General features: G+C 32.5%; 1 protein-coding gene across 1 annotated transcript; it reads right to left on the reverse strand.

The window, feature by feature from the left end:
* Positions 1-21333: 21333 nt before the first annotated feature.
* Positions 21334-25903, reverse strand: LOC131657547 (uncharacterized). The gene is made up of 3 exons (XM_058926932.1): positions 24688-25903; positions 24081-24577; positions 21334-24003 (listed from the first exon to the last, which is right to left on the reverse strand). The coding sequence occupies exons 1-3, from the start codon at positions 25901-25903 to the stop codon at positions 21334-21336; spliced, it is 4383 nt and encodes a 1460-aa protein (XP_058782915.1).
* Positions 25904-26531: the final 628 nt, after the last annotated feature.

The following is a 26531-nucleotide window of genomic DNA, read 5'->3' on the forward strand; positions in this document are numbered from 1 at the left end:
CCGATATGCTGTGTTGGAACTTGCAGCCAATCTGTGGAGCTTTTCAACAAGTGTTTTCTTGAGAGGTTGGAACTTGGAACTCTTCTTCGATGAAATCTATCACATATTTATGTTCCTTATATTTCAAATTTCAAAGGGATTGCATCTACCCATCTTAAAAAATAGTATACTGCTACTAAGATATATCTATGCCCTTTTGAAGATTTAAGGTGAATTTGATCAATCAAGTCTAATTGCAATCTCACAAAGGTCAAGCCTTAATTATGAAGTGAAACTCTTTAGTTGCTAAATGTTGAATACTAGTATGTCTTTATCATTCTCCACACCCTTTAGAAAATTCAAAACAATCTATAGGCAAAATAGGCCAAAACACATTTTATCTTTTCAGTCCCCAATTCATCTTATCACATGCCCGATGGCCCCTAAAAATTCTTCTGTGTACTTCTACTAGTGATACATGGCATGTCCTTATAATAAACATTCTATCTTATCTTATATATAAATCCAAGGTTGTCATGATGGCAACCCTAGCCACATGTCACCTTGGTAGTATCTCTAAACAAAATTTGGCCACATGTCACCTTCATAGTAAATTTAAACAAAAATCTTAATTTTGACTTTTACTAATTTAACCCTATATTAGAAATAAATAAATAAAATTATCATAATAATAATATAATATAATATTCAGCCATAAATATTAATAATAATTTTATAAATATGTAATATATAATATTCATAAGTTTATATTTTATTAATTTGTTAAAAAAAATTCAAAATATTGTTATAAATGATTAATAATATTTTATTTAAATTAAAAAATAACATGTAAGTAATTTGTAACAAAAAATTAAAAGTCATTATTATTTAGTTTATTTCAGATTTAAAAATAAAAATAAATTTAACATAAGTTTATATTTTATTAATTTAAAAAAAAATTCAAACTATTTTTATAAATGATTAATAATATTTTATTTAAATTTAAAATTAAATGTAAGTAATTTGTAACAAAAAATTAAAAGTCCTTATTATTTAATTTATTTTATATTTAAAAATAAAAATAAATTTAACATAAGTTTATATTTTATTAATTTTAAAAAAATTTAAACTATTGTTATAAATGATTAATAATATTTTATTTAAATTAATTTTTTTTTGAATTAATTATAATAAATGTAATGACAACCAATCACTACATATTATTCCAAGAAAAAATCAAATAATTATCATTAATTTTATGTATAATATTGAGTATATATTTTTTTAAATGGTGGAGTATAAACTAAATAAAACAAAAATGGTGGATTATAATAAATGTTACAATTATGAATTTCATTAAAATAAAATTTAACCATCATTATTTGATTATCTCATATTAGAAATCAAACGTATGATCAGTTTTATAGTTACTCTTTTTTCAACTTTTCCACACTAACTCCAAATTAATTTTCTTTATTACTAAATAAATTTGGGAAAAGCTAACATGTGCCCCAAGGGCACAAGTTAAGACATGTTAAGGATACTATAATTAGATAAAGTTAGATATAATTAAATGCAATAAAATCATATTTAAAGTTTCGAAACTTTAAATATGATTTTATTGCATTTAATTATATCTAACTTTATCTAATTATAGTATCCTTAACATGTCTTAACATGTGCCCTAAGGGCACATATTAGCATGACCCAATAAATTTTGTTAAAACGGTGGAGTATTATTTATAAAAAAAAATTTAATTAATAAATTGATGATTCACTCATTTAGTACATTAATATAAAATTTTAATTAATAAATTGATTAATTACTATTTTTATTAATTTGTGATAAATTTATAACACAAACCTTTGAATTACTTTTGTCCCTTTGTATTCCTCCACACCTTTTATAATATTTATAAGTTTATATTTTATTAATTTATTAAAAAAATTCAAACTATTGTTATAAATGATTAATAATATTTTATTTAAATTAAAAAATAAAATGTAAGTAATTTGTAACAAAAAATTAAAAGTCCTTATTATTTAATTTATTTCAGATTTAAAAATAAAAATAAATTTGACATAAGTTTATATTTTATTAATTTTAAAAAAATTCAAACAATTTTTATAAATGATTAATAATATTTTATTTTAATTAAAAATAAAATTTAAGTAATTTGTAACAAAAAAATTAAAATTCCTTATTATTTAATTTATTTTATATTTAAAAATAAAAATAAATTTAACATAAGTTTATATTTTATTAATTTTAAAAAAATTCAAACTATTGTTATAAATGATTAATAATATTTTATTTAAATTAAATTTTCTTTTGAATTAATTATAATAAATGTAATGGCAACCAATCACTACATATTATTCCAAGAAAAAATCAAATAATTATCATTAATTTTATGTATAATATTGAGCATATATTTTTTTAAATGGTGGAGTATAAACTAAATAAAACATAAACGGTGGATTATAATAAATGCTACAATTATGAATTTCATTAAAACAAAATTTAACCATCATTATTTGATTCTCTCATATTAGAAATCAAACGTATGATCAGTTTTATAGTTACTCTTTTTCAACTTTTCCACCGTAACTCCAAATTAATTTTCTTTATTACTAAATAAATTTTGTTAAAACGGTGGAGTATTATTTCAAAAAAAAATTTTATGATTCACTCATTTATTACATTAATATAAAATTTTAATTAATAAATTGATTAATTACTATTTTTATTAATTGGTGATAAATTTATAACACAAACCTTTGAATTACTTTTGTCCCTTTGCATTCCTCCACACCTTTTATAAACAACCTTAATCACACATTCATTATTTATTCACTTCTATATCATTTCACTTATTTACTATTTTTTTAGAATTTTTCACTTTGTCTATTATCGATAACAACTTCAACCCGAAGTTCTTCTTTCATTGCTATGTTTTATAGATTTGTGTATTTTAATGAGTTGTGCAAATTATTTCAAAAATAATTTGTAGATTAGTTTATCTTATTATTAAATCTCATACTAAATTATTTTATTTTCATGTTAAATACATTGTATGTTTTTGCAGGTTTAAGGTAGATAGAATATGACAAGAAGAAACAATGAAAATTATATTTTCTTTGAAATAAGTAAATGCAAGAGATCGGAGGTAAATCGGAGTAGAGTGTAATTATGTTCATCCGAAACATTTGGCTAAACTCCTTAATTATCTCAAGAACAAATAATTAAATTAGAGTATGTCCAAACATTCTCATAATTTATCTGTAGTTTATTATTATTTTTCGTAAGAGCTTTGTTCTATCCATAAAACTTTAGATACAAGGTGTCTATTTCTCCATTTTATCAATTTAATATTTATTTATTATTATTAGTATTAGATTAGTAGTTTTATGACTATTGTGTTTGGTAATATTTTTATTTAATAATTTCAACTTCACATTATGTAAGGATTTTCTCCTCAATATTGACACTTAAATAATAAGTATACTCAATATTTGTTTCTATTGAAATTATTGTTTATGAGAATACTCAATATTTGTTTCTATTGAAATTATTGTTTATGAGAATCAAATGAGTTGATGTTCTCCACCTCCTCGATGTTAAAAAACTGAACACAAGGAAATTTTATCGTGTATATAATATGCTTATTTTTAACACTTTAAAAACTCTATTGTAACTAATTAATGTGCAAGAGATCGTATGTACGAACTTCAAAATCTCTCATATCTAAAAAGATATAAAACTGATTAAGATATTAAGATATTGAAGTTACTTTCTTCATATTTTTCCTATTTATTTTATTTGACTATTTACTTAGTCTATTATAAATTTTAGTTTTTTAAATTTGATTGTAGTAGTCATTTTATTGCAATTATATATGTCACTACTTTTTACCAAAAATAAATAAAATATATCATTATAGTTTCTTCAAATTTGAAGTATAATGTATTGAATATGACCTAAATTCTTTTGTCCAATGAATTATATTGTATTAACAACTTTAATAATATATTACAATGTTGCTCTAAAAAATTGAAAGAATTATACCTACAAAAATATCCATCTCAGTTCACTAATAACTCGAATTTGTTTTCTCGGTATCTTATACAATATATTATAGGTAAAATCACATCAATAAAAAATTAATTAATAAGTATTATATCCAACCTTTTTAATCAACAATTAAAAATATTTATTTCCATTAAAGAGGAAATTAGGTATCCATATTGGTGACAACATCTTTATTTTAAATTGTATAATTTTAAACTCGAAGCAATTCTAAATATTATATGCAAAAGATAAAATAAATAAAAAATCAAGAAGAGCATGCTTTAAGATTCTTAAAATTATAAACATTGTAGTTTTAATAAATTATAATTTCAAAAAATTTAAGATATATGGAAATCTAGTTATAAAACATCGGCTTATACAACTCACAACATAACTTGGTATATGGAAAGAATTTTTATCTTAACTTTTATCATGTGTCGGGTTGTATTAGCTTTATATATAATTGTTACCTGTTCAGTAGTTTAATAACATGTATATAGGTAGTTCTATTATTCTTACACTAGGATATGTTAGTTTATCTTTCATTCTGAGATGTATTCACTTTGTATATAAACACGTAGTTTCAACTATAGTGAAAACAATAATACCGTTACAACTTTTATCATATTGTAAGTTCTAACAAACTCTTCTTCTTCTTCTTTGATCTCTTCGTCCCTACCATGGAGATTTCTCACGAGTTCTTCAAAGTTAATATGGTATCAAAGTCTCGTTTAATATATCGGGGTCACCTATCATTTATTTTCACCCTTCAGTTGTCTAGTCCTGAGTGCGAGGGGTGTGTTAAGAGTCACACATCGGACAATATATGACTTGAACATGTCTTTATTAGTAGGAGCAATCTCCTCTACAAGCCAGTTTTGTAGAGTTGAGTTACGTCCAACCACATTTCTTAACATAGTACCAGGGCTTGTGAAACTCTGATAGCCATTGTTCTTTCCTTTCTTCTGTATTTTCTCTTCGTTCATAGTTCCTTTTGCGTTTCAATTGCAATGGGGCTTTTTATTCTTAATTTCTAGGTCAATGGCTTACCAGAGTTTCATTGATTTCTCTACGAAATCTACTATACAAATCTGTATTATCTCCATCCAAAAAAAAAATTGGCGTTAGTTCTTGTCTCTTCATTGCTTATGATAAGAACTATCACACCTGGGCTCGATCGATGCACATCACATTGATTTCCAAAAACACAGAAAATTTTATAGATGGAACCCTAATCAAACCTCTTGTCTCTAATCCTCTTTATGCTCCATGAATTCGGTGTAATAGTATGGTTCTTACTTGGATTCATCATACGATTTTCGAATCCATCACAAAATCAGTAATATGGATTGATAACGCAGTTGGTGTTGTTTCTTTCACAATGACATTTTTCGCATTTCCGGTCTTCAAGAGGGTCTCTACAAATTTCTCCAAGCAATGATGGTGTACATAAAGCAATAACAAAGACTCTTGTAAACCTAGCACTCTAAGATTTTCAATGTGAATGCTTGAATTCTAATGTTGGTTCGAGCTTCTTATATATCATAATGATTATGGGCTTTTCTTCATGGATATTTGATATGATTTCGTCCAGAAATAATGCAGAATCTGTTGGATATTATTTGTTCCTTAAATCTCTCCACAAGATATTATTTGTTTCAATTTAAATCTCCATTTAAATCTGAATTATTGTTCTTTCAGCTGTAAAACAAATCACCTAAACATATTGTTAAATCAACAACAATAAAATTTGATCCAATCTTTGATCAGAGAATCTTAAAAAATGCAACAATAAAGTTCTAATGCGCAAGGCCCAAATGTTGTAGCAACATGCTAGGACATCGTGTCCAGCATGTGTCCCTTATGTACCTCCATACAACTTAAGCAATCTAGATTAATCTTGAACGATTTTAACACTTCTCCATGTTGTTGTTTTGCTAAAATACATCCAATTCCAAAGAGGCAATCCACAAGGAACTTCAATCTCCCACTTTGAAAAATTGTGACAAAACAAATCTTCAAGATATTTTTGTTCAACTCTTCAAGATATAACAGTTTGTTCTAATCAGAATAAGTGACAACCAGTAGGATTATTGGAATTAATCAAAGCATTCAATCAGTAGCAGCACCATTATTCCATTTATCAGAGTTAAGCACAGTAGCAGCAACAACAGAAGTCAGTAGCTTCAAGATTAGATGCTTACACACAATCCATTTAGTTGCTCTAAACCAAAAAGATAATCCAACATCAATCATTCACAGATTTAGTCATGCATGTATTGAGTAAGCACATAGTTAGTAGCATACAATTCTACAAACCAATCATTATTAGCATGCAATCTTTCACATGCTTAATCTTGCAAAACACAAACAATTAGTAGTTAATAAATGGGATATGAAAATCTACTAACACAAAAGCTCATCAATAGAGCCGGATGTCTTGCCCGATGCTCCAGCATGTAAACACACATTAACATTAGTATTTACCAAGATGGTCAGTACTAAACAATTACTACATCATTAGTACTTCAAGAACCAGTATTAAATAATTACCACATCATTAGTACTTCAAGAATCAGTACTAAACAACTACCACATAATTAGTACTTCAAGAACCAATACTAAACAAATACATGTTATTTAGTTTCACTAACAAAGATCACACACCACTACTCCACCTTTTTGCCATAATTTGGCAAAGGGTTAGTTCTCCAAACTAGCAGCTAGATGTCAGTTATGCATAGGTTAGTATGTTTGCACATACACAACCAGGTCATGAGTAGAACAACCTAGTAGCATTAAGACCAAATGTTGAAGATTAAGGATGGAGTAGTTAATCATTATACCATAAAAAAAACAAAGGTAAAAAAATTGTCTTTAATAGCCAGCTTCAGCAAACATGCTCTTGTCTTATTAGATGTCTGGCACATCATGTTAAGCATATTCTTTCCCAAGATTCTATCTTCAGAGCTTTCATCCTCTTCTTCACTGCTTGGATATTCTTCTTCACATCTAGTGTCTTCTTCCACCTCTTTAACATTGTGGATCACTTTGATCAACTCATCTTTCTTTCAATTTGTACTTTAAGTGATTGAAGTTTGGAGAGCATTTGACACTTCCACCAACTCATTCAGAACAATACTTTTGGTGGTCTTTGTAAGCATAAAAGACCCTTCATTAGCAATTTGACCTTGGCTATTAGTCAGATTAATGTCTGTTAGAACAAGAATTGTTCTGATCAATAATCTTAGTTTTGATGATAACAATGTATATGAATTTTGCTCTAGATAATGTGGTACTCTAATCCTATGCAATTTCCCTTTCAGGAAATATATAAAGAGTATGCACAAATCAGTGCTAAGAAGCTTTGACTCGGAAGGTTCAGTATGCAACTTCAGCACATGGTCTGGCAAGACATCAGAAGATGGTCAAGTAGAATCAGAACATGGTCTATTAAAAGCATCAGAAGAACTTGAGTTCAGAAGCAGAAGCACTGAAGTCATGGAATCACGCTCAGAAGCATATCAAGATCAGAAGATCAGAAGATGCTCTGCACCAAGCTGTTTGTACTCTGATGATTTTCAACGTAGTATTTACAAAGAACAAATCAGAATCAAGTACTAGATGGCAGGCTACGCTGACTGACAAAAGGAACGTTAGAAGCTATTAAAGGCAATGTCAGTAGTCACAGCAAAAGCAAGGCTCGAGGTAGTTGACAAAACAGTGAAACATTAAATGCAATGCTGTACGGAATACGCAAAGCATTAAATGCTCCCAACGGTCATCTTCTCAAAACGCCTATAAATATGAAGTTCTGATGAGAAGCAAAGTTACAAATCCTGAACGAACTTATTCTGAAAAACTTGCTGAAACGCTGTTCAACTCAAAGCTCAGAAACTTCATCTTCAACCTCACTACATTACTGTTGTAATACTTTAGTGAGTCTAAGCTTAAATCTGTAAGAGAAATATCACAATTTGTGATTATCGCTTTTAAGAAGCAATTGTAATACTCTTAGAATTGATTACATTAATTTGTAAGTAACTAGAGTGATCAAGTGTTGATCAGGATACTCTAGGAAGTCTTAGCTTGTGTCTAAGCAGTTGTAATTAGAGTGATCACGTGGTGGTCAGGATACTCTAAGAAAGTCTTAGCTTGTGTCTAAGCATTTGTTCCTAGAGTGATCAGGTTGTGATCAGAAGACTCTAGAAGACTTAGAAGTTGTCTAAGTGGAAAACCATTGTAATCTTGTGTGATTAGTGGATTAAATCCTCAGTTGAGGTAAATCGCCTTGTATAGGGTGGACTGGAGTAGTTTAGTTAACAACGAACCAGAATAAAAATACTTGTGCAAATTATTTTTATCTTACGAGTTTTTGAAACTACACTTATTCAAACCCCCCTTTCTAAGTGTTTTTCTATCCTTCAATTGGCATCAGAGCGCCGGTTCTAAGGTGCAAGCACTTAACCGTGTTTAGAAAAGATTCAGGAAGAGAAAAACGCTTCAGTAAAAGATGGCTGGTGAAGTTCAAACAAATCCAACTGCATCTACATCTGGCTCTGCTGAGCAATACAATGGTAACAATGGTTATACTAGACCACCAGTATTTGATGGTGAAAATTTTGAATACTGGAAAGATAAACTGGAAAGATACTTTCTTGGTCTGGATGCTAATCTATGGGATCTTCTGTTGGATGGTTACAAACATCCTGTTAAAGCTACTGGTGTAAGGCTCACGAGAAACGAAATGACTGATGATCAAAAGAAAGATTTCAAAAATCATCACAAATGCAGGACTGTTTTGCTGAATGCTATCTATCATGCTGAGTATGAGAAGATATCTAACAGGGAAGCGACTCATGACATATATGAGTCCTTGAAAATGACTCCTGAAGGAAATGCTCAAGTTAAGGAGACCAAAGCTCTTGCACTAATCCATAAGTACGAAGCCTTCAAGATGGAGGATGATGAAGACATTGAGAAGATGTTTTCAAGATTTCAAACTCTGACTGCTGATTTAAGAGTTCTGGACAAAGGCTACACCAAAGCTGATCATGTAAAGAAGATCATCAGAAGCTTGCCCAGAAGATGGGGCCCAATGGTGACTGCATTCAAGATTGCGAAGAATCTGAATGAAGTTTCTTTGGAAGAGTTGATCAGTGCCCTGAGGAGTCATGAGATTGAACTTGACGCAAATGAACCTCAGAAGAAAGGTAAGTCTGTTGCATTAAAATCTAATTTTAAAAAATGCACTAACGCTTTTCAGGCTGAAGAAGAAGATCCTGAAGAATCAGAATCTGAAGAAGAAGATGAACTGTCCATGATCTCCAGAAGGGTAAACCAACTCTGGAAGAGCAAGCAAAGGAAGTTCAGAAGCTTCAGAAGTTCAAAGAGATTTGAACGAGGAGAATCTTCTGGTGACAGAAGATCTGACAAGAAGAAGGCTGTCTGCTATGAGTGCAATGAGCCTGGACATTACAAGAACGAGTGTCCAAAACTTCAGAAGGAGAATCCCAAGAAGAAGTTTCATAAGAAGAAAGGTCTTATGGCAACATGGGATGATTCAGAATCAGACTCTGAAGATGAGCAGGCAAATCTGGCACTAATGGCCACAATGGATGGCAGATCAGAATCTACATCAGAATCAGATTCTGAAGAGGTATTTTCTGAACTATCTAGAGAAGAGTTAGTTTCCAGTTTAACAGAACTTCTGGAACTCAAGGCTCATCTTAGTATCAAATACAAAAAGCTGAAAAAGCAGTTTGAATTTGAAACTAAGAAGCTGGAATTGGAAAATTCTGAACTGAAGGAAAAAGTTCTAAATCTATCCAAAGATAGTGGATCTCCTTCTGAAACAGAAAAACCCATTCCTAGCATGAATCATATTCTGAAAGAATATGACTCGAGCTTCAGAAAGTTCTTATCTAGAAGTATTGGCAGAAGTCATCTTGCTTCTATGATATATGGTGTTTCTGGAAACAGAAGGTTTGGTTTTGGCTATGAGGGTGATACCTCACATAAATTTGAACCTGTTGATGATCTGAAGATCACATACAAGCCATTGTATGATCAGTTCAAATATGGCCATGCTCATGATATTAGGCTCACTTCACATGCACAGAAGTTTAACACTGTTCACACCAAGAAGCATGTGACACATCCTAAGAAATATCATGCTGACAAACCTAAAGAATATCATGTTGTTCCTCCTGTTAAATATTTTGCTAAACCCAAGAACTAACAAGAAAGGACCCAAGAAATTGTGGGTACCTAAGGAGAAGATAATTTCTGTTGCAGATATCCTTGGCGGCAAAGAGGACAAAAAAGCAAAATGTCATGGTACCTGGACTCTGGGTGCTCGCGACACATGACGGGAAGAAGGTCTACATTCCAAGACCTGGTGCTTAAACCAGGTGGAGAAATCAAGTTTGGAGGAGATCAGAAGGGCAAAATCATTGGCTCTGGAACCATAAGTCTTGGTAACTCTCCTTCCATAACTAATGTACTTCTTGTAGAAGGATTAACGCATAACTTATTGTCCATAAGTCAATTAAGTGACAATGGTTATGATATAATCTTCAATCAAAAGTCTTGCAAGGCTGTAAGTCAGAAGGATGGCTCAATCCTATTTACAGGCAAGAGGAAGAACAACATTTATAAGATTGATCTTTCTGATCTTGAGAAGCAGAAGGTGACTTGTCTTATGTCTGTTTCTGAAGAGCAATGGGTCTGGCACAGAAGATTAGGACATGCTAGTTTGAGAAAGATTTCTCAGATTATCAAACTAAATCTTGTCAGAGGACTCCCTAATCTGAAATATAAATCAGATGCTCTTTGTGAAGCATGTCAGAAGGGCAAGTTCTCCAGACCTGCATTCAAGTCTAAGAATGTTGTTTCTACCTCAAGGTCGTTAGAACTCTTGCACATTGATCTGTTTGGCCCAGTCAAAACAACATCTGTCAGAGGGAAGAAATATGGATTAGTCATCGTTGATGATTATAGCCGTTGGACATGGGTAAAGTTCTTGAAACACAAGGATGAGTCTCATTCAGTATTCTTTGAATTCTGCACTCAGATCCAATCTGAGAAAGAGTGCAAAATCATAAAGGTCAGAAGTGATCATGGTGGTGAATTTGATAACAAATTCTTTGAGGAGTTCTTCAAAAAAAATGGTATTGCCCATGATTTCTCTTGTCCTAGAACTCCACAACAAAATGGAGTTGTAGAACGAAAGAATAGGACTCTACAAGAAATGGCCAGAACCATGATCAACGAAACCAATATGGCTAAGCACTTCTGGGCAGAAGCAATAAACACTGCATGTTATATTCAGAATAGAATCTCTATAAGACATACTCTAAATAAGACTCCTTATGAATTGTGGAAGAACAGAAAGCCCAACATTTCATATTTTCATCCTTTTGGATGTGTCTGTTTTATTCTGAACACTAAAGATCATCTTGGTAAGTTTGATTCTAAGGCACAAAAGTGTTTCCTTCTTGGATATTCTGAACGCTCTAAAGGCTACAGAGTATACAATACTGAAACATTGATTGTAGAAGAATCAATCAATATCAGGTTTGATGATAAGCTTGGTCTTGAAAAGCCAAAGCAGTTTGAGAATTTTGCAGATTTTGATATTGATATCTCAGAAGCAGTAGAACCAAGAAGCAATGCTGCAGAAGCTGATAGTCTCAAAAGCAATGGATCAGAAGATCAAGTTGCTGCATCTTTAGAGAATCTCAGGATTTCTGAAGAGCCAACAATCAGAAGATCACCTATACTTGCTTCAGCTCATTCAGAAGATGTGATCCTTGGAAAGAAAGACGATCCCATCAGAACAAGGGCATTCCTTAAGAACAATGCAGAATGTCAATTAGGTCTTGTTTCTTTGATCGAGCCAACTTCTGTTGATCAAGCTCTAGAAGATCCAGACTGGATAATTGCCATGCAAGAAGAACTCAATCTGTTTACAAGGAATGATGTATGGGACTTGGTTCCTAGACCAAAAGGATTTAACATCATTGACACCAAGTGGGTATTCAGAAACAAGCTAAGCGAGAAGGGAGAAGTGGTACGAAACAAAGCCAGACTGGTTGCTCAAGGTTATAGTCAGCAAGAAGGGATTGACTACACAGAAACCTTTGCACCAGTGGCCAGGTTAGAATCTATTCGTCTATTAATTTCTTTTGCCACTCAACACAGCATCACTCTTTATCAGATGGATGTTAACAGTGCCTTCTTAAATGGTTACATAGATGAAGAAGTTTATGTCCATCAACCTCCTGGTTTTGAAGACTCCATGTCTCCAAATCATGTTTTTAAATTAAAGAAATCATTATACGGATTGAAACAAGCTCCTAGAGCTTGGTATGAACGTTTGAGTTCTTTCCTTCTGGAAAATGGTTTCACTAGAGGAAAAGTGGACACTACTCTCTTCTGTAAAACATTTAAAAAGGATATTTTAATTTGTCAAATATATGTTGATGATATTATCTTTGGAACATCTAATGCTACACTTGGAAAGGAGTTTGCTGAGTCTATGCAGGCTGAGTTTGAGATGAGCATGATGGGTGAACTCAAGTATTTCCTTGGGATTCAAATCAATCAAACATCAGAAGGAACCTATGTTCATCAAACGAAGTATGTGAAAGAACTTCTGAAGAAGTTTAATCTTTCTAAATGCAAAGAAGCCAAAACTCCTATGCATCCAACATGTGTCCTAGGTAAGGATGAGGTAAGTAAGAAGGTAGATCAGAAGTTGTACAGAGGTATGATTGGATCTCTTCTATACCTAACTGCTTCTAAACCTGACATTCTCTTCAGTGTTTGTTTGTGTGCTAGATTCCAATCAGATCCAAGAGAGTCTCATTTAACTGCGGTTAAGAGAATTATGAGGTATCTGAAAGGTACTACTAATGTTGGTTTAGTTTACAGAAGATCCAAAGATTACAACTTAGTAGGATTCTGTGATGCTGACTATGCTGGAGATAGAATAGAAAGGAAGAGTACTTCTGGAAGTTGTCAATTTCTTGGAAGTCACCTGATCTCATGGTACAGCAAGAAGCAAGCTACTATTGCCCTCTCAACAACAGAAGCAGAATATGTTGCTGCTGCTGGATGTAGCACACAAATGCTCTGGATGAGAAGTCAGCTAGAAGATTATCAGATATATGAGAGTAACATTCCTATTTTCTGTGATAATACTTCTGCTATATGTTTATCTAAGAATCCTATCTTACATTCAAAAGCTAAACATATTGAGATTAAACATCATTTCATAAGGGACTATGTTCAGAAGGGTGTTATATCTTTAAACTTTGTGGATACAGACCATCAATGGGCTGATATCTTTACAAAACCCCTGGCTGAAGATAGGTTTAAGTTCATTCTGAAGAATATCAGTATGGATGTATGCCCAGAATGAGAAGATGAGAAAATCTTATGTATGGCTATCTTCTGAAATGAGATTGGATTAATGTTTTATAAGAAGTTCTGATCTTAAATCAATTAGAAGTAGTGACTCGTTTATTACTAACGTTTCATTGTCTAAGTTGATTCAGAATATCTTTTATAGTAAATACAGCTGTATCTAGCTTTCCAGATGGTAACACGTGTCTATCCTATTTGGACAAGCGTGCGTGCAGTTGAGGAGGCGCCTTTCATAGGTAACTGTTCTATCACTTCATTTGTCATAGTTTCTCTCTCCTCTTGTCACGTAACATTAAATGCCATTCATCATTTCTTTTATTTTCTTTTTCGTTTTTATATCCGTCAAACGTTTCCCTTCCCAAGAACGTTTCCTTCCCCACATTCCCTCTATTTATTTCTCCATTTCTTTGCATTCTTCAATCAATCTTCGCGCTCTCTCTCTCTCTCTCTCTCTCTCTCTCTCTCTCTCTCTTTCTCTCACTTTTCTATGAATATCTTTTGCGTAAACCCTAGTTCATTCTTCATCGATCTAGCGTTCATCATGAATCCTTCGCCTAGTTCCCTTCATCAAAACTTTAAACCAATTGAAGAAACTAAGTCTCAAAAGTGGCTGATCTATTTGAATAGAACGGATGGAAGGGTTAATAGGTTACAGGATGAGAAACATATCTCGGGATGGCATTCCAAGTTTTTCTCAAGTTAGATCTCTTCTTTGATGCTGTTATCAACATTTGTCCAAAGGAAGAAGACTTTCTTGAGATATTGGATGAAGTTAGGTTCCATAAGGACTTAACTTCTATGTTAAGGGAAAGCCCATCTGAGAATACGCTCTCTCCTGGTGAACTGTTCTCAGTTCCTCCCTTGTATTCATTTACTTCTTTCTCTGGGAGCTGCTCAGGCATGCAGAGTTTCAAGATTTGATGGCCAAGCAAGAGCAAGAACAACGCTGGGATTCATGATATGCTGGCTTAGATTAGGACTAGGCTAGGGTTGTAGTCTTTGTTTCCTTGTAGTTTTCCTTGCTTGTTGCACTTGTGTATCAGCATACATCTTTTGTAATCCTGTTTGGTTAATCAATGAAAAGTTTATTCTGCATAACCCTTGTACTTCTGCTTTTTATCAATGATTATTTGTTTTCTTTCCATTTGTCCTGTGCTTACATTTGAATCTTTTACATTCTTTTTGATGTTATGACAAAAAGGGGGAGAAATAATGATAAATGATTTGATTTATATTAGCAGTTGCTGGGAAGAAAGCCCCCACATTACTAACAGAAGCTGCAAGCTTCATATGTTTCTAAGTTGTTTTGCAGGATTGAAAGCTCAACATTAGAAGCAAAATCATGAGGAATCGCAAATTCTGTAAAAGGAATATGCTCTTGGATTCTTGAAGCAAGCTGAGTGCTATGAAGCTTCAGGATCAGAAGCAAGAAGGAAGAATGTTCAGATATTCTGATGATAGAATATGTTCTGATACATTCTATTTGGCTTATATGGCTCTGATACATATTATGTGTTCCGAAACATATTTTATGTTCCGATTCATTCATGCTGACTTTTGTCGTTTAGTTTTGTTCTGTAACATTTCAGGATGTAGAGATGCTCTAATGATGCTCTGGTACATTCAACAATGTTCTGATACAATCTAGCATGAAGTGATGTAAGAAGAAATTCAAGCTCTGAAGCTGTCCGCTGGAAGCAAAAATCAGAAGCTGTGAATGTTCTGAGGATCAAAGAAATTCAAGTTCTGATGCTGTCCGATGGAAGCAGGTATCAGAAGCTGTGAATGTTCTGAGGATCTAAAGAAATTCAATGTTCTGAAGCTGTCCTATGGAAGCAGAAATCAGAAGCAGTGAATGTTTTGAAGTTCAAGCATATGTGAACGTCTCTACTGAAATACTCAGGGAAGTCTTTTATTTATAAAATTCTTCTTGTATTAATTTCAGGGGGAGATTATTCATCTTATGGGGAGATTGTTAATCTCAGGGGGAGACACATTCACATTATGTTTATATGCTTATGCTATAACTGTGTAATTGTCTTTTGTCGTCTGTTATTCTGATTGCAAATTCATATCATTTATATATGTTTTTGTCATCATCAAAAAGGGGGAGATTGTTAGAACAAGAATTGTTCTGATCAATAATCTTAGTTTTGATGATAACAATGTATATGAATTTTGCTCTAGATAATGTGGTACTCTAATCCTATGCAATTTCCCTTTCAGGAAATATATAAAGAGTATGCACAAATCAACGCTAAGAAGCTTTGACTCAGAAGGTTCAGTATGCAACTTCAGCACATGGTCTGGCAAGACATCAGAAGATGGTCAAGCAGAATCAGAACATGGTCTATTAAAAGCATCATAAGAACTTGAGTTCAGAAGCAGAAGCACTGAAGTCATGGAATCACGCTCAGAAGCATATCAAGATCAGAAGATCAAAAGATGCTCTGCACCAAGCTGTATGTACTCTGATGATTTTCAACGTAGTATTTACAAAGATCAAATCAGAATCAAGTACTAGATGGCAGGCTACGCTGACTGACAAAAGGAACGTTAGAAGCTATTAAAGGCAATGTCAGTAGTCACAGCAAAAGCAAGGCTCGAGGTAGTTGACAAAACAATGAAACATTAAATGCAATGCTGTACGGAATACGCAAAGCATTAAATGCTCCCAACGGTCATCTTCTCAAAACGCCTATAAATATGAAGTTCTGATGAGAAGCAAGGTTACAAATCCTAAACGAACTTATTCTGAAAAACTTGCTGAAACGCTGTTCAACTCAAAGCTCAGAAACTTCATCTTCAACCTCACTACATTACTGTTGTAATACTTTAGTGAGTCTAAGCTTAAATCTGTAAGAGAAATATCACAATTTGTGATTATCGCTTTTAAGAAGCAATTGTAATACTCTTAGAATTGATTACATTAATTTGTAAGTAACTAGAGTGATCAAGTGTTGATCAGGATACTCTAGGAAGTCTTAGCTTGTGTCTAAGCAGTTGTAATTAGAGTGATCACGTGGTGGTCAGGATACTCTAAGAAAGTCTTAGCTTGTGTCTAAGCATTTGTTCCTAGAGTGATCAGGTTGTGATCAAAAGACTCTAGAAGACTTAGAAGTTGTCTAAGTGGAAAACCATTGTAATCTTGTGTGATTAGTGGATTAAATCCTCAGTTGAGGTAAATCACCTTGTATAGGGTGGACTGGAGTAGTTTAGTTAACAACGAACCAGGATAAAAATACTTGTGCAAATTATTTTTATCTTACGAGTTTTTGAAACTACACTTATTCAACCCCCCCCCCCCCCTTTCTAAGTGTTTTTCTATCCTTCAAATGTCTGGCACATTAGACCCTTCAAATAACCTGTAGGCAAAAGTCAATGGAGTAGGTTTCTCGCTTTTCACATCTGCAGGCTTAATGATGTTTGGACGGGGTTAGAAGCTTTCTTCTTCTTTGAGTCATTTTACTTGAATTTGGTTCCGAAGACATCCACATGAACAATCATCCTGAGTGCCACAACATCTTGAATCAACTTGATATCATCATCATTTTTGTTTGACATAGAAACCCTAGATTTCTTTGAGGAGGGATTTTCTTGTAGATTGTCTCCAAACATTTTCACTCCATGAATATTTGTGATAGGAGTGAGTTTAATAGACTTGGTGTCCTCCATTTTCTAACTCATTATCAACTTTGTTTGAATGGTAAACAAGAAGAAGTTATGTTTAGGGCAAAAGAGAGAGACTGATGTTTTTCAAATGAGAAGGCTTATATGAGTTTTGAAAATACCATATAATGAAATAGTGCCCATTTTGTAGAGTGGTAATAATCACATGAAAGAGAAAATTTCCTTTTACCCACCTCTTTAGTAATAACTTCTCAATCTCACAAATGACACAAGTTCCCTTTAACGACTTAACTTCAATTTTATTATGCGAATAATCCTTGTAATTTTGTGTATGTCTAACTTTATATTCAAGCAAGTGATTGACTTCTTTAATAGGGTTTTTCTTGGTTTAGAGGGTGTAGCTTGTGCTTTTCGCTCTAGAATCCTTGAATTGTTTGCCCATTTTTTCGTGATTTGTGATGTAGTGGTATCTGTTTGGTATAGAATTTTTAGATGGTCAAGTTTGTCTGTAGTTTCTCATAGAAATCTACTGACTCTATTTTAGATGTTTTTCTTTCGTGGTGGTCATGTTAGGCTTCGTGAGGGAGTCTTATGATTTGGCATGTTGTGGTCTGGACAATTTGGAAATCTCAGAATAATATTGTGTTCTCAGGTAAATTATTAACTTCGTGGAAAACATGAGTATCCTTTTGGCTTCTAAATGATACCTTAGTAGGTCTGTGGAGAACTCACATGGTTTTTCGACTTGCCTCGAAAACCCTATAAGGCATTTGAGCTAATATTAGCTTGAGTGACTTCTGCCTCTTCTTAGTGTGTTCTTGTTGCTTCGGTGGAGTTTGGTTTCTGTCTGTACTAGTCCTTAATTGGGAAACTCTAACAAGTTTTCTTCTCGGCTGCTCTTTCTTTTGTTTTTCAAATTTTTCCCCTCCCTTTTGTTTTGGAGTTTTAGTTTGGGTGCTTTTGTTTTCGGTGGTTGTGTTGCTTTTATTGTTATTTTTGTATTTATTTTGTTTGGTTGGTTGTTTTGATAACTCTTAGTGTCTTTTCCAACCTTTCCTTATTGCTTTTGAAAAATATATAAAGGTATTTGCCTTTCTTATATTCATCGTATCATTTTCTATCAAACTAATTCAGTTGGTGCTATAAATAATTCATACGAAGTTGTGATCCTCGTTAGTATAAACGAATTAGTGGCATGGCATGGCATGTTTGTTATTTGGGAGTATTACGTGAGACGTGGTCCACATGGACACTAATGGTTCGTAATCATGAATAATAGTGGATTCCTCTTCATCGAGGGGAAGAAGAAGTCATGCAAAGTCCCTAACTACTTCTCTCAAATTTCTTTACTTACTATTCAACCTAATTATCCGCTTATTTAATTGCTTAATGGAACTTAAATTATTGCTCTACATTGTTTTCTAAATAATAGAACAATAAAAGGTAAGCGTCCTTTTTACCCTTTTAGATTATACCTTGGACATTCCTTTAAACTAGTAGATGATGATATACAAGGAATAAGTCCCCACATTATAATGCCCCTAGCTTTTTTTCTTTTCTTTCAAAAAAGAAACAAAAGAATAAAGGGTAGGACGCAAAGAGCATGTACCTTTTTGAAAGGTTATAGGACAGAAAAGATGTTCCTTTTGTATCTTCTCAAGTCAATTTCTCGAAATCAAACACTTTTCAATAATGACTTCACCGATTTTTCCCTCTTCAATATTGTATTCTTTAGCTAAGACAGTACTTTTAGCCCTGGTTTTCACTTTACACTGTTTTTTTAATACAGATTCACTGTTTAGCTTAGTTGAACGGTGAATTTGGCATCAGGATTCACAAGTGATGACATGCATATTGGGTACGGCACCTTCAACAAACTAGTAAAGCTATGGTCAAAACTTTTTTTTTTTTTGAAAAGCATAGTGAAAGCTTAGTTATGCAGCAGAAGAACTCTTCATTTTATTTTTCAAATCATACGGGTAACAAACCCGTGCATACGCACGGGTTCTGTTCGGTTACGCGAATTTGAATATATCATTTATTTTAAATAAAAATATTTTAAAAAAAAATTAGATAAATAATTGATTATTTCATATATAAAAATATTTAGATCAGTAATAGATTTTTTTTCACGTATATCATTTTTGAATTAAAAATATTTAATCATAAATATCATTTCCCGTATATAAAAATATTTAAATCAATAATAGATTTTTTCGCATATACAGACTTCATTTTTGTTTAGGTATCATTTACAAAAATATTTGGATAAATAGTAAATTTCGTATATAAAAATATTTAGATCAATAATAAATTTTTTCTCGTATACAATTTTTAAATAAAAAATATTTGGGGTCATAAATACCATTTTTCGTAAATAATATATTTTTTTCCGTATACAAATATTCTTTTTGTTTATGTATCATTTACAAAAATAGTTGGATCAATATTAGATTTTCGTATATTAAAATATTTAGATCAATAATATATTTTTTTCCGTATGCCATTTTTTATCAAAAATATTTAGGTCTATAATAGATTTTTTTTCTTCGTATACAGACTTTATTTTTGTTTAGGTATTATTTACAAAAATATTTAATTCAATAGTAAATTTCGTATATAAAAATATTTACATCAATAGTAAATTTTTTCCAATATATCATTTTGGAATAAAAAATATTTTGATCATAAATAACATTTTTCGTAAATAATAATATAATTATTATTTTTATTTGGGTATCATTTACAAAAATATTTGGATCAATATTAAATTTTCATATAAAAAAATATTTAAACCAATAATAGATTTTTTACCGTATACTATTTTTGGATAAAAAATATTTTATCATAAATACCATTTCTCGTATATAAAAATATTTAGATCAATAAAAGATTTTTTCCCGTATACAGACCTCATTTTTGTTTAGGTATCATTTACAAATATATTTGGATCAATAGTAAATTTCATATATAAAAATATTTAGATCAATAATAAATTTTTTCCCGTATAATTTTTAAATAAAAAATATTTGGGTCATAAATACCATTTTTCGTAAATGATCGATTTTTTTCCGTATACAAATATTATTTTGGTTTAGATATCATTTACAAAAATATTTGGATCAATATTAAATTTTCGTATATTAAAATATTTAGATCAATAATATATTTTTTTCCGTTCACCATTTTTGATAAAAAAAATTTGATCATGAATACAATTTCTCGTACATAAAAATATTTAGGTCAATAATAGATTTTTTCGCATATACAGACTTCATTTTTGTTTAGGCATCATTTACAAAAATATTTGGTTCAATAGTAAATTTCGTATATAAAAATATTTACATCAATAGTAGATTTTTTCCCATATACCATTTTGGAATAAAAAATATTTGGATCATAAATAAAATTTTTCTTAAATAATAATACAAATATTATTTTTATTTGGGTATCATTTACAAAAATATTTGGATCAATATTTAATTTTCGTATAAAAAATATTTAGATCAATAATAGATTTTTTACCGTATACTATTTTTGGATCAAAAATATTTGATCATAAATACCATTTCTCGTATATAAAAATATTTAGATAAATAATAGATTTTTTTCCCGTATACAGACCTCATTTTTGTTTATGTATCATTTACAAAAATATTTGGATCAATAGTAAATTTCGTATATAAAAATGTTTAGATCAATATAAATTTTTTCCCGTATACCATTTTTAAATAAAAAATATTTCGGTTATGAATACCTTTTTTCGTAAATAATATATTTTTTTCCGAATACAAATATAATTTTTGTTTAGGTATCATTTACAAAAATATTTGGATCAATATTAAATTTTTCGTATATTAAAATATTTAGATCAATAATATATTTTTTTCCGAATACTATTTTTGGATAAAATATATCTGATCATAAATACCATTTCTCGTATATAAAAATATTTAGATCAATAATAGATTCTTTTCCCGTATACAGACCTCATTTTTGTTTAGGTATCATTTACAAAAATATTTGAATCAATTGTAAATTTAGTATATAAAAATATTTAGATCAATATAAATTTTTTCCCATATACCATTTTTAAATAAAAAATATTTGGATCATATATACCATTTTTCTTTTTTTTTTTTTTTTTTGAAATAAAAGAATTTTATTCATTTCAAAGAACTATTACAAGCAAGGCTAAAGCCCATATAACTTGAACTTATTTACATGAGAATATTAACTAAATGATTTCTATACTTGGGTTTCATCCACCCTCTATAGACTAAAGAATCTATAATAAATCTAATAACACTATGAGTATCCCTATAGGACCCTTTACTACCAAATATCATAGAATTCCTATACATCCAAATGCCATAGAAAACTACAGTAGCAGCAGCTTTTAGAAGAATATTAGGCCAGCCTTTACCTTTGGATTTCCTTTTAATCCAAGCCATATCAAGGTTGCTTTCTAGCTTCATATCCATCCATTTGAAAATCCCTTGCCAAATGACGAAAGTACTTTTACACTTGAACAAGAGATGGTCAAGATCTTCATTGTCCTCTTTACACAAGTCGCATAACGTATTCTGCAGCATGCCCATTTTCGCCATCCTTGTTTTGGTAAACAGCCGGTTCTGGCATATTAACCAAAGTATCACCTTTGCTCTTGGTCTAGCAAAGTTATGTGTCATCATATGGTACCATTCAACTCTCACATTATCCTCAATCAAAATATTATAGATCTTCATCATACTAAACTGCCTCTGGTTCCTCATGCTATTCCAACAGTTATCGATTCTACCTATGTCAGCCTTACTTGCCAGGATATGTTTAAGAATCCAGGTACAGTTGTTACCCTGATTCTCAGCCAGAAAATCCCTACCTTTTAAGTAGTACGTGTGTATCCACTTCACCCAGAGATTGTCTAACTCCATGCTAATATTCCATAAGCATTTGAGCAAAGCCACATGGTTCCAAACGCTCAGATTTATCACATTGAGCCCACCTTGCTTGACTGGACAACAAACTCTCTTCCAAGCCTCCGGGCTTTTCTTAGAAATTGTAGCTTTTCCAGACCAAATGTAAGACCTGCACAGGCTATCCAACTTTCTAATAACAAAATCAGGTAAAGGCAAACAGGTCATCCAGTATTGTACAGTGGCAGATATAGTGCTTTTCACTAGTTGAATCCTACCTGCAGTGCTGAGTAAGTGGGCAGACCAATGTCTAATTCTACTCATAACCCTATCTATAAGAGGAAGATAGTGACTCACATTAAGTTTTTTACTAGCAAGTGGTATGCCAAGATACCTGATAGGCAGTTGACCCTCTGCATAACTAGTGATCCTACCAATCTCCTCTTTAGCTGCAGTGCCCATTCCACCATAGAAAGCATAACATTTTCTCGGGTTCACTCTAAGGCCAGTTGAAGCTGAGAAACTGTTGAAAGCTGCAAGTAAAATTTCAATAGATTTTTTATCTCCTCTACTGAAGAGAAGCACATCATCAGCAAAAGTTAAATGAGTAATCTTCAGGGCTTTACACTTGCTATGAAATTTGAAGTCTGCATTCCTAGTCATCTTTATCATAACCCTATTCATGTATTCCATCATTATAACAAATAGGAGTGGAGAGATTGGGTCCCCCTGTCGAATACCTCTTCTAGCCTCCATGATCGTAGTATATTCCCCATTCACATTAAATCTGTAGCTAACAGTAGTAGTAACTAACATGATCCACTTAATGAATTGGCTGGGCAAACCTATCTCATTTAGCACTGTTTCCAAAGAGTTCCAGTCCACCATATCATACGCTTTCTGCAAGTCAACTTGGATCATGCTTCTAGGTGTGCCACCCTTCCTACTATATCCTCTCATCAATTCAAAGGCAAGCAGTATATGATTCTGAATAACCTGTCCCTTTAAGAATGCAGCTTGGCTCTTGTGAATTACCTCTGGTAACACCATACCCAATCTGTTTGTGAGGACTTTAGAGATAATTTTGTAGAACGTGGTGCAGCCAGCAATAGGTCGAAAGTCCTTCACTTCACTAGCATTCTCATGTTTAGGAATAAGAGTCACAATGGTACTGTTGAAGGCTTTAAGGAGGTTACCTTTGACAAAAAACTCCTGGACGGCTGCTATAACATCCCACTTAACAATATTCCAGCTTGATTTAAAAAAGTAGGATCCATAACCATCAATTCCAGGTGCTTTGAGATCACCAATAGCTTTCAAAGCTTCCAAAATCTCATCCTCAGTAACTGGCCGAATCAGGGCATCCCTTTGGCCGATGCTAACTTGTTTCCCACTTCTCATAGCTTCAATATCCACATGTTTCACATTGTCCTCCTTTGTCCCCATAAGAATTTTATAGAATTTCATAACCTCTTCCATAATACTATTCTGATCAGTAACAGAATTACCATCAGTTGTCTTAAGGATCTTCATACTCTTACTCTTATGTTTTGCTTTAATAGAGGCATGAAAGAATGCATTATTGTCATCTGCCAGTCTCAGCCAATCAATCTTGGACTTCTGAATTAGCATATGTTCCTCCAGTTCATGCAGCCTAATCACCTCATCAGTGCAAATTTTGACCCTGGAAATTCTGCTACTGTCCATTCTGTTATTAGCTAAGTCTCTCTGCGCCAAATCCAGATCTTTCCTAGCAGCCTCCAAGTTATGCTTCATATTGATTATGTTCTTACTAAGCTGTTGTAAGTCAGGCTTTAGACGCTGCAGCTTCCTCCAAAGGATGTACATAGGGCTACCTTCAATAGGTTTATTCCAGCTAGCCCTAATAGTCTCCTCATAACCTGGCAGCTTAGTCAAGCAATTGTAGAACTTGAATCTCCTTGATTTGTGGCCCTTTTGCTTGTCTTTGGCCACCTGTAAAAGAGCATGGTCAGAAACATTGGGGGTAGCACAGAGAGAGTCAGATCACCATACTTTTGGAACCAAGTCACATTACCAATGAGCCTATCAATCCTAGAGTGAATAGGATCAACTGTATGTCTATTGCACCAGGTGAAGTAGTCACCACAACTATCCATTTCACTCAAGCCATTATTTATCATCATTTCTTGCAAGTCAGTATACTCAGCTTCTGAAACCATTCTACCACCTATTCTGTCCTGAGCTTTGGTGACATTATTGAAGTCTCCAATAATGCACCAAGGATCATTACTACTAGGCTTCAATAGACTGAGATCCTTCCAAAGGTTTTTCCTCTGTTCTAGTTTATTCATTCCATACAGAGCTGTCAGCCAGAATCTAAAGTCTCCCATAACACCATAAACTCCACAATGAATGAACTGGGCAGAGCTTTTTATCATCTTAACCTCCAAATTCCTATCACTCCATGATACCCAAATTCGCCCATTATCATGATTCAGATAGTTATCTAAGTAATTGTCATGGATGCTGAGTTTCTCTCTGATCTTCTTAGCCTTATCAGCCTTGACTCTAGTTTCAATTAGTATCAAAATGTCAGGTTTAATATTATTGAGACGGGAACTAATCTCTTTAATCTTTCCTGACTTATTGAGTCCCCTTACATTCTAGGAGACTAACATGGATCTCCATCCAAGGTCTCTATGAGATCATTCAAAATCCCTAGAGCCTCAAATCCATTAACACATCTAATTTCAGTTGAAGAATCAGTTGGAGTTCTCTTACCTTTATCTTTGATGGCTGATCCAACCACTGTCCAGTTATTTTCCTCTATGTCATCCTTCTGTTCTTCATGATCTGCTTCCCTTTTTTTCTTTAAATCTGTCTCAGTAGCAATAGCCTGGCTGCAGCCCTGTTCAGTATCTACAGGTTTAGCTTTAGGTTTCCATTGCCTTTTCACAAAGTCCTTACATTTGTGCCCTATACTTTGGCATCTATCACAGAATAATGGCTTCCATTCGTACTCCACCGGCTGCTTCATTATTCTTCCTTCACAGTCCTTTATGGCTATCTCTTTGATCATTTCTCTTGTGGTATCCACTTCAACCAGAATACGTGCGTATGATACCCTCAGCTTATTGGTCGTGCATTCATCTGTTACCAACGGCACGCCTATGGCACTTCCTATTTTGCTTAGGCTTTTCTCCCCCCATAGGTGTAGTGGCAGTTTGGGAAGTTTCACGCATAGAGGCACTGTTCTCAGCATATCCCTTTTTAGGTTGAAATCAGGCTTCCACTCCCTTAGCATCAAAGAGATATTCCTTAATGTATAAGGGCCTCTCATTAGCACTGCATCCATATCATCATGAGAATGGAATCTAAGGATAAAATACCCTTCCTCATGGTAGAACAGATCAGGGAGTTTGACAAAATTCCATACCTTCTCCATGAAGTTCTTCACCATGTTCATGCTCAATTCCTCACCCATCGCATACAAGATTAAGGTTGTTTCCCAATACTTGACTTCCGACACAATGTCATCTTCTTCAATTTCAATCACGATTCCTTCGTTGGTGACGTTTGGTGCTACATATTGCATCGATAGACCTTTTGTTGGATTCCGATTCTCAGTGAGAATATCAACCCACAATTTGTGTTCTTCAGCCTTTCTTGATTCTGGTAGCGACACATTCTTCTTCATCCCCAAAATTAGGGTTTCATCTTTGCTTATTTCCTCTTCAATCTTCTCTGTGTCCATCTTGCTAGCAGTTACAGGTTGAGTAGTCATCTTCTCCTTCACCGGTGACGATGGTGAAGGGTGGTTCTCCGGTGACGGCGGCACCGCTTTTGGCGGCCTCCCCCTTCCCCGTTTCACGCGTGAGCCTGTTCCCGCCATCTCCTGTTTATTAAAATTTGAATAGTTTATATACCATTTTTCATAAATAATATATTTTTTCCGTATACAAATATTATTTTTGTTTAGGTATCATTTACAAAAATATTTGAATCAATATTAAATTTTCGTATATTAAAATATTTAGATCAATAATATATTTTTTCCCGTATACCATTTTTTGATCAAAATTATTTGATCATAAATACAATTTCTCGTATATAAAAATATTTAGGTCAATAATAGATTTTCTTCCCGTATATATACTTCATTTTTGTTTAGGTATCATTTACAAAAATATTTGGTTCAATAGTAAATTTCGTATATAAAAATAGTTAGAATAAATAATATTTGGATCAGAAATAATATTTTTCGTAAATAATAATACAAATATTATTTTTATTTGGTTATCATTTACAAAAATATTTGGATCAATGTTAAATTTTCGTATAAAAAAATATGGGTTTAGATCAATAATAGATTTTTTACCATATACTATTTTTGGATAAAAAATATTTGATCATAAATACATTTCTCGTATATAAAAATATTTAAATCAATAATAGATTTTTTTCCCGAATACAGACCTCATTTTTGTTTAGGTATCATTTACAAAAATATTTGGATCAAT

The sequence above is a fragment of the Vicia villosa genome, linkage group LG3 (genome assembly GCF_029867415.1).
Source record: "Vicia villosa cultivar HV-30 ecotype Madison, WI linkage group LG3, Vvil1.0, whole genome shotgun sequence".
Taxonomy (NCBI): domain Eukaryota; kingdom Viridiplantae; phylum Streptophyta; class Magnoliopsida; order Fabales; family Fabaceae; genus Vicia; species Vicia villosa.